The sequence below is a fragment of the Aphelocoma coerulescens genome, chromosome 8, assembly GCF_041296385.1.
Source record: "Aphelocoma coerulescens isolate FSJ_1873_10779 chromosome 8, UR_Acoe_1.0, whole genome shotgun sequence".
NCBI lineage: Eukaryota > Metazoa > Chordata > Aves > Passeriformes > Corvidae > Aphelocoma > Aphelocoma coerulescens.
In genome coordinates, this window is record NC_091022.1 from 10,915,326 (window position 1) to 10,928,854 (window position 13,529).

General features: G+C 40.3%; 1 protein-coding gene across 4 annotated transcripts in view; it reads left to right on the forward strand.

Annotated features, from left to right (window-relative positions):
* The first annotated feature begins 323 nt into the window (after positions 1-323).
* The window catches only part of PTPRC (protein tyrosine phosphatase receptor type C), a 61,276-nt gene continuing 48,070 nt past the window's right edge, over positions 324-13,529 (forward strand). For 3 of the 4 annotated variants that reach the window (XM_069022901.1, XM_069022904.1, XM_069022905.1), the window contains exons 1-2: positions 324-389; positions 475-592. In XM_069022901.1, coding sequence (XP_068879002.1) covers positions 526-592 — 67 coding nt within the window. In that variant the 5' untranslated portion in view covers positions 324-389; positions 475-525. Of the gene's footprint in view, positions 390-459; positions 593-13,529 lie in introns of those variants that run through there. The other variant, XM_069022902.1, reaches the window with a different exon arrangement.

Consider the following 13,529-nt stretch of genomic DNA (forward strand, 5'->3'; position numbering starts at 1 on the left):
ACTCGTGGTGAGGGTTTCTCTTCCTCTCAACAGAAATCTCAAGAAATATGCATAACATATAAGGTAATCAGTGAATGTGTGCAGTAGAAAAGTGCATATGAAGAGAAAAAATGACTTGGCTAAATCCAGTCCTATGAAAAGTGAAGTCTTGTGTAGCTCCTAAGTACAAAGAAAGAAATAGCTGAAAATAATCTATTTTAGTTGAATTAAGGAAGCTAAGTATTACTGCAGGAACTTAAGAAAAACCCCTTTGACTTCCTGGAAACTGAAAGAAGTTTTTTTGAAGAAGTAATTGTCTCTGACATCACTGAAGTGCATTGCGAGTTTGCGAGTGGTTAGTTAGGGTTACAGAGGAAGCAGCTCCTTCACAGATAAGCAGACAGTGCAATGTATGTGCCTAGTTAGTCTCCTTTTGGGTTCAAGTTTTGTGAAGAAATTCTTTGGCAGACAGATAACATTTATTTTGCTTTCCAGAGAGAGACACATGCTGTTTCATAAGGATACGCCTGATTTCCAGAAATAACCATGTTTTTGTGGCTTAAACTCTTAGCATTTGGTGTTGCATTTCTGGGACAGGATGCTTTTCTCAAAGGTAGGTCACAACTGATATTTTTTTCTCTCATTTTGATCCCTCAATATCCTCTGTAGATGTAAAACCAATGAAAAGTGGAGAAATATATTCTTGGTTTAGAAATTAGAATACAATTGTATGCAATGGTGTAAGAACCTAGGTCAGGAAGACTGACACATCATGTACTAGGCTAAAATGTCTTCTGCGTGGTCCTATGTGAGAGTTACACAAACCATTTAAAAAACCCCCACACATTTGTAGTTGTATTTGAAAAAGAATACATTTAGGTCTCTCATGTGAACCTGTTCAATGTAGTTTTTATGTTCGGCTTCATCTCATGATGCAATACTTTGTTTTCTGTGTTTAAATCCTTCAAGAAAAAATCTTCCCATCAATGTTAGCCACTCCCTGATCACAGAATCGGCTTACAGTTCCTCAAGTTTTGATTTTTTTACTGCAGCAGGATTAGTAAAAAATTCTAAAATTTGCAAACTAATCTCTACAATTGGTAAATTACTTATTTTGTAAAATAGACGTTATTTATTCATTTTGTAAAAATTGTCCCTTAAATAGTCTTTGGAACATTTAATTACCCCACTGCAGGTGAATTTGTTGCTTGACTTTTTTTACTTCTATGAGAGAAAGAACCCAAGAGGACAAACTTGCAAAACATGTTAGATGTAACAGATAAAGAGAGTAGCAGGAAAAGCAATTAATCTCGAGGTAATACTTAATATAAAGACAAAAAAGTACCCATGTGCAGGAAAATACTTTCATCAGAAGAAAATGCAACATTTTATGCATATGTATCTTCCATCAGTTTAGCTAGTAATGTAATTTGGGATAGTTGACAGCAGACACAAAAGCTTTTCTCTAGAGTAATGTTGACCCTAAAAAGTGGCTTGAAATATTTTTTCTGAAATGGCAGCGAGTTATATTCAGGGCTGAAATCTCTTTTCATTTACATTGAATTTATTCATGCTTCTACCCTCCTGTCACTATAGTAACTCCAGGTTTATACTGATGTAAGCAACAAAATGATCTGCCTTTAGTTGATAACCAGCTAAGAAGAGCATTTGAAGCCTGAACATTAGCTCTCTTGTCCCTCAGAGTCTCTGAACAGAGACAGCCCTGCATAAATCTGGTTGATAGCTGCTGGATATTATAAGAAAACAAGTGAATGCTGCACTGTAGAGGAAAAGAACAAAATCTCTTGCTTTTCCTGTCCTTTTTTTTTATCTGCTGTCCTACTTTCCATTTTATAAGTCCTTCTGAGACTTCCCACTGCTACCTTTTCTTCAGAAAAGGCAGGCTACTGGCTGCTCTCTCAGCCACCTCCACAGTCAGTCAACATGTTAGCTGACAGAGAGGGCTGGAAGACTGATAAATGGGTAATAGCATTTTATTTCAAGTAATAGTTATTTTTCCCTGTTCACACACAGTAGACTAACTTAAGCCAGTTCCTCTTTACATTTACTAAACTGAAGAGCCTTAAGGAAATGATATTTTAACTCCTCTCTACTACACTTAAAGCAATTAAATCTCATGCTGTAGTATCAAGTACACAACTTCATAGACCTTGTTTTTATGATGTTTGGCACAGAGATTGCTTCTCCTGTCAGGGTGACAGAACCATTATACTCCATATTTGCTGTGCAGATTGCTCTGCCTTGTGGCCAAGGGAGACTGGGCAGTCTCCGAGGGAGGGGTTTGTTAATGGAGGAGCAGCATTTCGAAAGGGTGGCGTAGGCTTTGGTTCTATGGCAGTCAGTTTTCAGGCACTTGATTGTAAGTGTTGGGTGGGCACTGGGACTTCTCTTGTTATTACTAAAATTATTTTCCAACAGCCTGTTGTACCTAGTGATTTTGAAAACTTAGCAGAAGAAATTTTAAGGTTGTCTGACTTCCTCCACTAGCTCAGACATCCTATAGAACACCACTTATTTTCTGTAATCATCACGCCACTTTTAGGAGCATCAAACTACATTAAACCAAACAAAATAGAAGAACTTAGAGCATGCACAAAGGCCTTTTCACTCTTTAAATCCTTCAAATAAAAAGCATGAATCCAACTAATTCTTCTGATAAGGAAGAGACATGTAGTGGTAACCAAACACCCCAAAAACCTGAACAATGCCCCAAAGCCCTCCCCCCAAAACCCCTAACCCAAGCCAAAAAATTCAGAGAAACACCTTTGCTTCACTTTAGGAAAAAGAAATGCTAGCAGAACAAGCACTGTTTCCATTAGATCATTATTTCAAGTTCCCCCTTCCTCCACAAAAGTATTAGCAATCTGACAGCTTTCAAAAGCTTTCACCCACTTCTGAGCCACTTCCTTTATTTCAGGAAACTAAATAATTGCTTGCTGGTTTTGGGTGTGAATGGTTTCTTTCCAAGTTAAAAGTATCAAGCTTCAGCAGGCACACTGTGCTGGTTTTGTGTGGGATAGTATTAATTTTGGAGACAGCTAGCATGGGACTCTGTTTCGGGTTTGTGCTGAAAACCGTGTTGATAATACACAGATTTCTTCTGTATCCCATACCGTTTGTGTCCCATGCTGTCCAATACAACATTAACCACCACCTGACTTCCCATCCTTTGGTGTAATACACAGATATTTTTCCCTTAGCCTATCAGCCACTGCAAAGTGTTCATAAAATGTCCACCACCTGCGCACTGAGTCCATTTAGTCCATGACTGTGGGCTCCATGTTGTCATACTCAGGACAGGAGAGGTGGTTTGTTTCGTGGTTGTTGTGCACCAAAGCCAACTCCGTTGGGGTTCCTGCTGTGCTTGCTCTGCTTCCTGTAAGGCTTCTCCTCCATTGGTTTGGGTGGTTCTTGTTATAGTATTTCCTATAATATGCAACTCAAATCATGGGTTACAACAATTTAAAGGTATTTCTATTACAGTCTCTTACTCATTCCCTATCGGGTTTAACAGTGCAATGAACTCATCCCCTTGCCTTTATTCCAGCTTGGATTTATCCATAGACAGCAGGCCCTTAGGGTTGTACCTGGTCTAAGCAGAGCCTTGTCTATGAGCCAGTCTCTTCAGGGACACTCCAGCTGCTGCATGGATTTATGCACAGCCATAGTTGTGCCACAGTTGCTCTGAGGGGCAGCTGCTCCAGCATGGCCCTGTCCATGGGCCTCAGTGCCCTCAGAAACAGATCCACTCCAGCACAGCCTAACCCACAGCCACCATCCCCTCAGAAAGCAAACCTGCCCAACACGGCCTCGCCCCTGGCTGCAGTCCCTGCTGGGTGTTCCTGCTCTGCTGTGGGTTTATCCATGGCCACATGATTTCACGTGCTCCAGCACAGCCTCATGAACAGCCACAGGTGCTTCAAGGTGTGCCTGCTGCAGCACCGACCTGTCATTGGGCCATGACACCTTCAGGGGTGCACCTGCTGTGGCACTGACACAGCCACAGCCACTTCAAGATGTACCTGCTCTGGCATGGACTTAGTCATGGCTAAAGAAACTTCAGGATATCCTGCTCCTACATGGACTTCTCCACAGGTTGCAGTCCCTTTGACTTCAGTGCACACTGGAGTTCCAGTGTGTCCAGTACAGCAGCACAGAAACAGCAGTGATTCCCTGGCCATGTTCCAGTCCCCGTGCATCCTCATGGCTGTCCTCAAAATGCTCCCAGGCACTGCAGAGTGAAGGGATCAGCAGCACAACACACGGAAAGCAAAAAGCAGCCACTGATGAGCACTACACTAATGAACTGTAAGGCATCAAGCCCAGGGCAAGCACAGGAGTCTGCCCAGAGCAGCCAAAGAGCCATAAAGGCTGTAAATTCCATCTGACACATTCCAATCAGATCTGTTGTTATCTGAAACGCTTTGAGCCCTGTATTGGGTGCCAAAGAGGGCTGCTGTGGTTTAACCCCAGCTGGTAACAGCCCCACACAGCTGCATGCTCACTGCCTCCTGGTGGGACTGGGAAGACAATTGGAAGGGTAAAAGTGAGAAAAATCAGGGGCTGAGATAAAAAACGTTTCATAGGTAAAGAAAAACAAGGAATTAATTCACTGCTTCCCCTGGGCAGGCAGGTGTTCAGACATCCCCAGGAAAGCAGGTCTCTATCACTTGTAATTGTGACTTAGGAACAAAAATGCCATCACTCTGAATGTCCCCACTTCCTCCTTCCTTCAGCTCCATATACTGAGCACGATGCCATATGGAATATCCGTTTAGGCAGGTGGGTCACCTGTCCCAACTGTGTCCTCTCCCAACTTGTTGTGCACCCACAACCTCCTCACTCAGTGGGGTGTTATGAGAAGTAGGAAAAGCCTTGACTGTGTAAGCACTGCACAGCAGTAATGAAAACATCCCAGGATTATTATTTGGATTCATCACAAATCCAAAGATAGCCCCACGATAGATAATGTGAAGAAAATTAACTCTATCCCAGCCAAAAGCAGCACACACATGAAATCTGGCCATGCAGTCTCCATGCCCAACAGCTATGCAAGTTTCCAGTTGGAAGTGTTACATTTTCTTTGCAGAGAGATCAGCATAGCTCATCCTATGGCTCCAATTTTCTGTGAGAATCTTTTTCACAGATCAGTCTATCGCCTTGGAAAGAGTCTGGCCAACCTAATTTTTTAAGTAGTGGAACTTAGTAATAATGGTTTGTTTCATGAGTAGGATAAAGTACAAGGGGAATTGCTCTGGCAGGAGAATGTATACTAAGGTAGAAGAAAGCAACCGCTTTAGAGCATCACCACTGATGTTGTCCTCTTATGGATGCCCCAGTGCAGGTTCTGTTTAGGACTGTTGCTTTTTGTTATAGCAGTGCATTTGAGGATTTCTGAAATGCATACCCTAGAGTCCGGCACTCAGGGACCTCTTAATCATTTACAACAAATTGCCTGCTTTACACATTGTGCACCACCCCAGTACTTTATTCCCAATGAACCGAGGCAGGGAGCTGGTGTGCACACAGGTGGCCAGCAGTTCTGCTCGCTCCTTGGGCTGGCCAGACACAAGCAACTGCTAAACTGGAAGCAGTTTAGTTTCATTATGGTGTCATACCTAAGCTACGACCCAGATACAAGTTGGTTGGAGCTCAGCAGCACTCTGGCTGAACTGCTTGGATTCTGGACTGAAATTAGATACTGATTTGGACTAAATATATGATTTTCTTTACTCATTCACCTAAACCTGTGCAAACGTAACAAGCAGATGGCTGGATGGTTGATGTGCTATCAGTATGTCTGTTGATGCAGACAGCACAAGAGACATTGGTTCTGGACTAATGGGTCTTCCTTACATAGTATGGAAAAGACATGTTCTAGTCATTTTTATTCACTCACATCAGTACATTGATATACTAAGAGTATTTTACCAGTGTAGACCTAAAGCCGAAAATGCTGCCATGCAGAGACCAGTTCTAAAGAAAGTCCAGCTCTTGGTGGCTTGGTATTTGGAACTACTTCCTTTAGTTTTAATTTGGTGAACTTATATTTATATATTTAGGTTCTGAAGAACAAATCAACAGCAAATGTGTTAGAAACACTGCAGATATAATTAAATAAGGCAGAAGAAATGGGGGGAGGAAACAGGATGAAGTGACTTTTCAAAATGTGTCAAGTGTCAGGAATCAAGCTCTGTTTTTCTGACTCCCATGACCTATCTGCAAAACTGCGTGTTGGTCTGGTAGCCTGTGTATGCATTAAACAAGCAACAGTCTCCACACTGAAGATGGGGGTATATTGTACATACTCTGTTTTCTTTGCTGTGCAGCTGCATTGTGGTATTTAGTGTATCATGCTGAGAGTTAGGGAAGAGCACCAAGTCATGGAAACGTTCTATCCTCTGTTTAAATTCTCAATCTACTTGAAGAGTTAATATTCATAAGCATAAATCTGGTCCACTAGAAAGGCAGAAGAAATTAACCCACACTGACCTCTCTGCATCATGGTTTGACTTTTTGTACATAGTCAACTACCCGGTGTGGTTAGCCCAAGTGTCTCTGCACCGCCCTGTGCAGGGCAGACTTGCCCTGAGTCATTCCCCCTTCTTTGGGAGGCTGTTCCTCCTCTGCTGCCAGTCCCAGGGTGAGAGCTAAAGCAGGGAGAGCACGGCACGGGGGTGGCTGCAGAGATGGAACCCAAGACAGCAGAGGAATGAGAAGTGCTGCAAGAAGGTGTGAAGTGCTGGGCAAGGCTTGCTAGCAAGAGTTCAGCTCTGGGCTGTGAGATCCTCTGAACGCCCAGCAGAGCAGCCGTGGTACAGGAGTGCAGTGGCTTAGGCAGGGCTGGGCTGGGTGTTTGTGCCTGCTCAGAACAGATGGGCTCACTGAGCTGGCTGCTGGCACTGTCACTGCCAGCGCTGCCTGCGAGACAGCGACTGTCGCCGAGCTCTGCTGCTTTCTGCATCATCCCGAGATACCCATCGTCACACTGATTTATCTTAAATCATATGTAACTAGAAATCAAGCAATTTTTTCTTTCAGACAGACTAATGAAGTACATCCAGTATATTTTGGAGGAAGTAGTCGACTCTCTTCAAAACTCAGTTTAAGCCCTGAAGCACTTCTGTGGACAAAAAAAAAAAAAAAAAGGTGAAAAGTTTTAAAGAGTGGCAAAACTCTGGCTTCCTCCTGTAAATATCAAGATTAAAATAACAGATAGTTACGAAAGTTGTTTATTTTCCTGCAACTTGACTGTTCTTTCAGCCTTCATGTCCTGATATATTTCCAGGCTAGCCATACACTTGCAAACAGATCTTTTTCACTGGTGTTTCAGTAACTGTTACAGCATTTTATCTATTTCGAGGCTTTTTTTCCCTTTCAAGTAAAGCAGTTTGGGGCCTTCAATGCCAGGATTTTAGAAACTAACTGTGAGCACTTCAGTGCTAGCTTATATTATCCATAGTGTTGTATAGCTAACAGGATCCACTTCTTTTCTTTTATACCACTACTTTGCAGTACTGTTCTTGCAGTTATTCCCTCTGTGTCAGTGCCTTCTCGGCTGGCATGCTTGCTTAGGTTTCTATTCTCTAGTTTCAAAGACTTCTCTTACAATCTGTCTGTTCTTCATTCATAATCCCACTGCCTCGCAAAGAGCTCTAGAGGTACCTTTTGTAGTGCATGAATGACTTTTTTGTTGTTTCAAAAATGTGGGCTCCATGGAGGAATATTTTTAATTGCCTTTTGAAACAGATTCTTTTCCTAACAGTAAGAGAAATAATAAAAATAGCTGTCTAATAGAGAAATGAAGCCATACAATGAAGCTTTTTGTAAAATATATAAGGAAATAGTAGTTCATTAAATGAAGCATATATGTCCTGTATGAGTTGAAAGATTTTTATACTCAGAAAAATATATAATACAGAACCTTAGCTGAGATGTTACAAAAATATAGGGCTAGTGATGCCTTTCCAGGTAATCATATATATTGAAAACTTTGAATTGAATATCCAAGATAGTATTAAGCCCTGAACTGTTTCCAGAGGCTTGTCAGTTAAGACTATGTAGGTGAAAAATAGGGTAAGATAAATGGCAAAGCCGAGTCAGGCTTCTAGAATAAGATCTAAGAGACAGAAGTCAGCTGCAGTCTAGGTTGTCTTAGAAACTTCTGGTGTGAAGTGTTGCTTTCATTTCTTCAGACCTCAGTTTCATCATCTGCCAAACTGGAAGATAGTAACACCTTGTGGAAAAATGTAGAGTCCTAATTCCTTAAATACTTACAGGTATGCCTGTGTCTCGCAACATGTAAAGTACCAGCAATTAATGTGGTGAAACTGGCTGTACATTAAAGTATCTTGGGTAGTGTATCTGAGCAAAGAAAGCAAAAGTATGGAGCAAATGACTTGTTCATAAATTTCTACCTTTTTCTCAGTCCCAAAGCACAGGTGTTGTCAATGGGGAGCTGATACTTTTGTGCTGAGTAAGAACGACCCATACTGTGCTTAACTTCAGCAAATCTGAAATTCTGTAAAACATGATTACATCAACTGTAGTCTTTATTTTACCCATTATTGGGTGAAATGTGGGTGAAATAACTGAAGCTGATCAATAAGTTCTTGAGACACTAGAACAGGACCACCAGCCTTTTACTTCCTGTGTCTGTGGATGAGCTGAAGTGTGCTAAACAGATCACAGCTGCAAAACGTTTCATGTTATCCTCCACATTTAAGGGTAAATACAATAGGAAGCCTGTCTAGTAAATGAGACGTTTTTGGAGTCTCAGTGGTAGTAGTTATAAACCTAAGCACCTGCTCTAGAGAAGTGCAGGCCAAGCCAACTTTGTCAGCATATGATTTAAAATCATATGCTCACATAATCAAAGGAAAGATGACCAGTGCTGCTACTGCAGCAGTTTGATTAACGTCTTCAGATAGACTTTTGATGCCTAAAATGAATGCAAAATCATGTGTGTATACACCTTAAAGAAATCTTCCAGTTTTAATGAGTTTTGGATAGAGTATCTGGAGGATTTCTTAATTCCTATCACACTTTCTTGGAAGAATTTAAATGATGAAACATATATTTTTAAAATTATGTGATTTTTATTTTTTTAATTTGGTCCCTGATGGCAGTAAGAAATTAATGCCCGAGGTCTTGTATAGCAAGGGACCTCCTCCCAAAATACAGTGTGTGACTGTTCATGCCTGTGCAATGTGTGTGAGTGGAAGGGTAACATTTGGGATACTTCAGACTGCCTAACAAGTACAGAAAAAAGCTTGACTTCATTTGCAGCTTCATTAATGCATCTGTGCTCAACTGTGCTGCCTCAACAAAAGTGAAAGATCTTTCTACGTCCTCCACACACCTGCAGTCTGGTGTGTTAGTCTGAGGTAAGAAAGGTTTGGGGGAAAGATGTGAAAGAGCAGAAAGAAATATGTAGCATTTCTAATTTTGCTGTCTTTGGTAATAAAATGACTTAGAAATAAATGTTTCTGAGAGACATCCAATATTTTTGCTCTTAGAAAAAAAATGTATGAATAATAACAGCTTAAGCCAGTGACAGCTTCCTATCTACAGTTTAGAAGGTTTACAGTGGAATGGTGCTGAATATGAGGGAGGCAGCTCAAGGAAATGAATGTGAAATATATAGAGAGTTATTTAACCTTGACGGTAACAGTAACGGATCAAGGTTTTATAACACTCAGACATGAAACTTTCATAAAATCCAGTGTTGCTTGGCCTGCCAAATTTAGCATTTTATACTTTTCTGCAGACTGGTTGGTTGGGCCATGAGGATTTTGAAGTGATAAAATAGTTAAGTTTTAATATGTAGTAAAATATTATTTATAGAGGCATACGGTTATGGAACTCACCTACAGATGCCTTTTGAATCAACACAGAATGCATTAAATTAATTAGAAATCATAGAACAGTTCAGGGGAAAAGGTCACACAAAAAATTGCAAGATATGTGGATCAGTTATTCCAAAAGTTAGTAAAAAAGCAACAGCTGTGTTTGTCTTCCTGCTGCAATTAATGCTGGGCTCAATGGCCTGCTAAGATGCAGTTATACACTGTCCTGAATAAATAGAAAAAATTTTGGTGCAGTAGCTGGTTAAAGATTTTGTGTTAACATTGGAAAGAAAACCATTTACAATGTGGATGTCAACAAGTGTGTCGTCATTGCAGGAGGATGCCTTAAATGGCAAGGGAAGGACTGCTTGCACAGCTTCTAAAAACCACACTCCTCACCAGGCAAGGAAGACATTTTCATAACAAAATGCATGCCAGAAATGCCATTTTTAGCTGCTCTCTCTGCAGCTGATGCTCTCTGTTTCTCTTCACAATAGAATTGCTGCTCACCTGAGTCTCACCTCAGTGGTGATGTCAGTGGAAAGTTTGAAAAAGCTTTCAGGTATCTTACAGAATTTATTTTTCCTTTCTGGTTTTGTTGGTTTGGGATTTTTTTTGTTTTGGTTCTTTTTTTTTTTTTCCCCTTTAAACCTACTGGGGGTCTTCAAACTCCAAGATCTGATTTCCTGTTAGCTGCCCTGAGAAAGCTGTTTGGAGGAGATATCCCTGGCTTTGACTGTAAGCTCCAAAACATTTGGGAACTGTTTTTACATAGAAATGAAAAGAAAATGGTCAGATTTTCAGAGGACTTTCATGTGTTGGTCACTGAGACAATGTGAAAAACTGTAGTGTGCAGCTGCAAGTTAATAGTTTCTGAAACTTTTCCTGAAGTTGTGAATACTAAATACCTGGAAAGTCAGGAAGGAGCTGCTCCTCTGTTTGGATGTGACTGTCTTACTTCTGTGTTTGTAGAAGGGTTATTTGCTGTAGTTGGGGTCAGTCATTCTTGCTGGGCCAGGTGCTGGACAAATGTAGGATGAAGTATGGTCTTGTCCTCAGAGGATTTCTGATCTGATTTTGGACAGCGTGGATGTTTCTTAAAAGGAAATGCTCTAGAGGTGAGAGAAACACTGACAATGGAAAAAGTGATAGCAGCATATGTGGCCAGCCAGAGAACTTGCATAATCCTGTGTGCTATTTATTTCCTTTTCTGAGAAAGGGACATACAACACTTTATTCAAAGCAATGTGCAATAAATTATTCCCAGGATTCAAAATAAACTCTCTTACAGGAGTCCAAGTATTGCAGGTATCATCACATTGTGCTCTTATAACTTTTATACATGTCAACAACTAGTGCAAGTAATCCTGGAAGGTAACTCCTAATGATAAAACTACTGTGGGTAAAAACTTACCGTGCTCCAAAGCTCCTCTCTTGCTATATGGAAACAATAAAAATCAGGTCACATCCAAAGGCACTATATATATTTGTAATTATTATTTTCTCCAGCTGTTTAATCCTTTCATTAACATATTGGATTCTCCCACCAGTGAGTGAAATACAGTAAACAAACAACAGAATGTGTAGATGATGTGTTACAAACATCCACACACATTTACTCTCTTGTATGGGAGAGCATGTAATCCCACCCTCCTGATTCTCAGTTCTTGTAGCTGTTCCTCTGCTTGCAGGAGATGAGCTAACATGAACAGCATCTGGATTTGGAAGAGAGGGACTACATTCTGTTCAGTACAGTGCAAAAAAATTTTAGGTTGCCCTATCTCAGTGGTCATAAATAGTAATAACAATAATAAATTAATTTTGACATGTAATTGACCTATCTGATTTATTTAGACTGAAAAGAAAAAATCATGTTTCCTGAATATCACATGGTGAACTCTGTAGATAAAAGCTCTGGAGATTGCCTGCAATAATTCAAGTGTGATCTGGATCCATAATACAGTACAGAATATTTTTTTAAATATTTACTGAACATTTCAGAGGGTTGAGGGGTTTTGGTTTTGTTTTGTTGGTTTTTGTGGAATTGATGGTTTTTAATGTGCTGTGTTGGATTTCAGGATCATAAGGACTTTTGGGTTCTAGATGGCTGTAAGTTTGAGTGAAAAGGTTTTGTTGTGAAATGCTAAGGGTTTGGAATGGCTGTTTGCAAATGCAGTAGCTGGTCTTAAGATACAGCTTTAAGCAGAGCCTTGAATGGAACTGTATTTTGTAATGTGTGTATAATAACTGTGTATCAATATCATCTTTCTGTAAAATCTGAGCTCTGCCTGTCCTGGCAGCCTTTCCTTGAGATAATGAGTAACCATAGGGGAGAGGAAGCAGGTACAGTAACCCTAAACACTTTTTAAAAGTCACTTTAAATCTCTAAGGTAGTCTTTGAAGAGCACTGCAGACACTGATAGAGTGATAAGTCTCATGTATGGCTGATACCAGATCTTTGCAGTGGTGGTGGATGCAATCAGCATCTTCACTGAAAGAAGTTCTTCAGAACTTCAGAAAGAGGCTTTTCCTCTACTGGATTCTCTTTTCTGTGAAGAGAATGAAAACCTATTCAGTGTGTTACACCTGTGTTGCTCAGTGTATAGTTCAGGCCGTATTTACAGAATTGCTATTGAAAACTTTCTACAGCTAGAAATGTTAGTTTCTTTTTGAGCCTTTTGATGCTGTTGCTTATCTTCTCTAGGCTAAGTGCTACGCACCTACAGAGTCTCATATTTGTGATGACAAAATGGTCCAAAGATAAGATCAGTCTGTTAATTGGAAAGATTAATCTACGACAAGCACCCTACTCTTTAAAGCACCCCTAACTTCAGTTAATCTGCAGTTTTGAAAGGTTACCACCTCTGTGAATCAGATTGATATAATTAAGAACCTGTTAAATGCAGACCAATTATTAATGATTGCTGCATGTAAAATTTAGTATGAGTAGATTTTGTAACATCCTACAAGAATTCTGTGGTGAGTAGTGGAATGTAATCCTGTTACCTAAACCTCCATTTTACTACCTAGCTGTGAGAGCTCTGTTTTCTCATGGTTCTCTGCCTCCCTAATTCCATGGCTCATGCACAGAATGAGCTCTGCAGGTGAAAGGTATCCTCACCACATGCTCTGGAGCCGTGTTCTATGCTGGACCAAACGAGAAGTCTGTAATCAAAGAATGAAACATCTCTGTGAATATTTGTCTGTGTTAGGAAAGGAAAAGAACTAGGGCTTTGCAGTGGCAGTGCAAATGGTATTTGCCAGCTCTTGAATAATTGCCTTTGCTCCCTGGCCAATGACTTTTGGAACAACTTGTGTATGTGTGATTTTATTATAAAAAGTCATTGTACATTTTACATGCTGTGACTTTCCAGGCTGTAATTCTGTGCTGAAGTTCTTCTGCCAATTCATCTCTTTGCAGAAGCTTAGTGCCAAAGCTACCACATCCCTGTACCTTTTGAGCAAGGGCATCCCATTGGCAACTGTCTTTCCTACTTATTTCTGAGGATGACAATTGTTTCTATTGTCTTTATGACCATGAAAATGACTTGTATCGTGTTGGTGTTATCCTTATTTTTGTATTTTCAATATTACCGTCAAAATGAACATTGCATTTGATGTTATTTATTTGCAAAGCCCTTGCAAAAGACTTAAAATGTTCCTTTATGAGATATTCCTGAT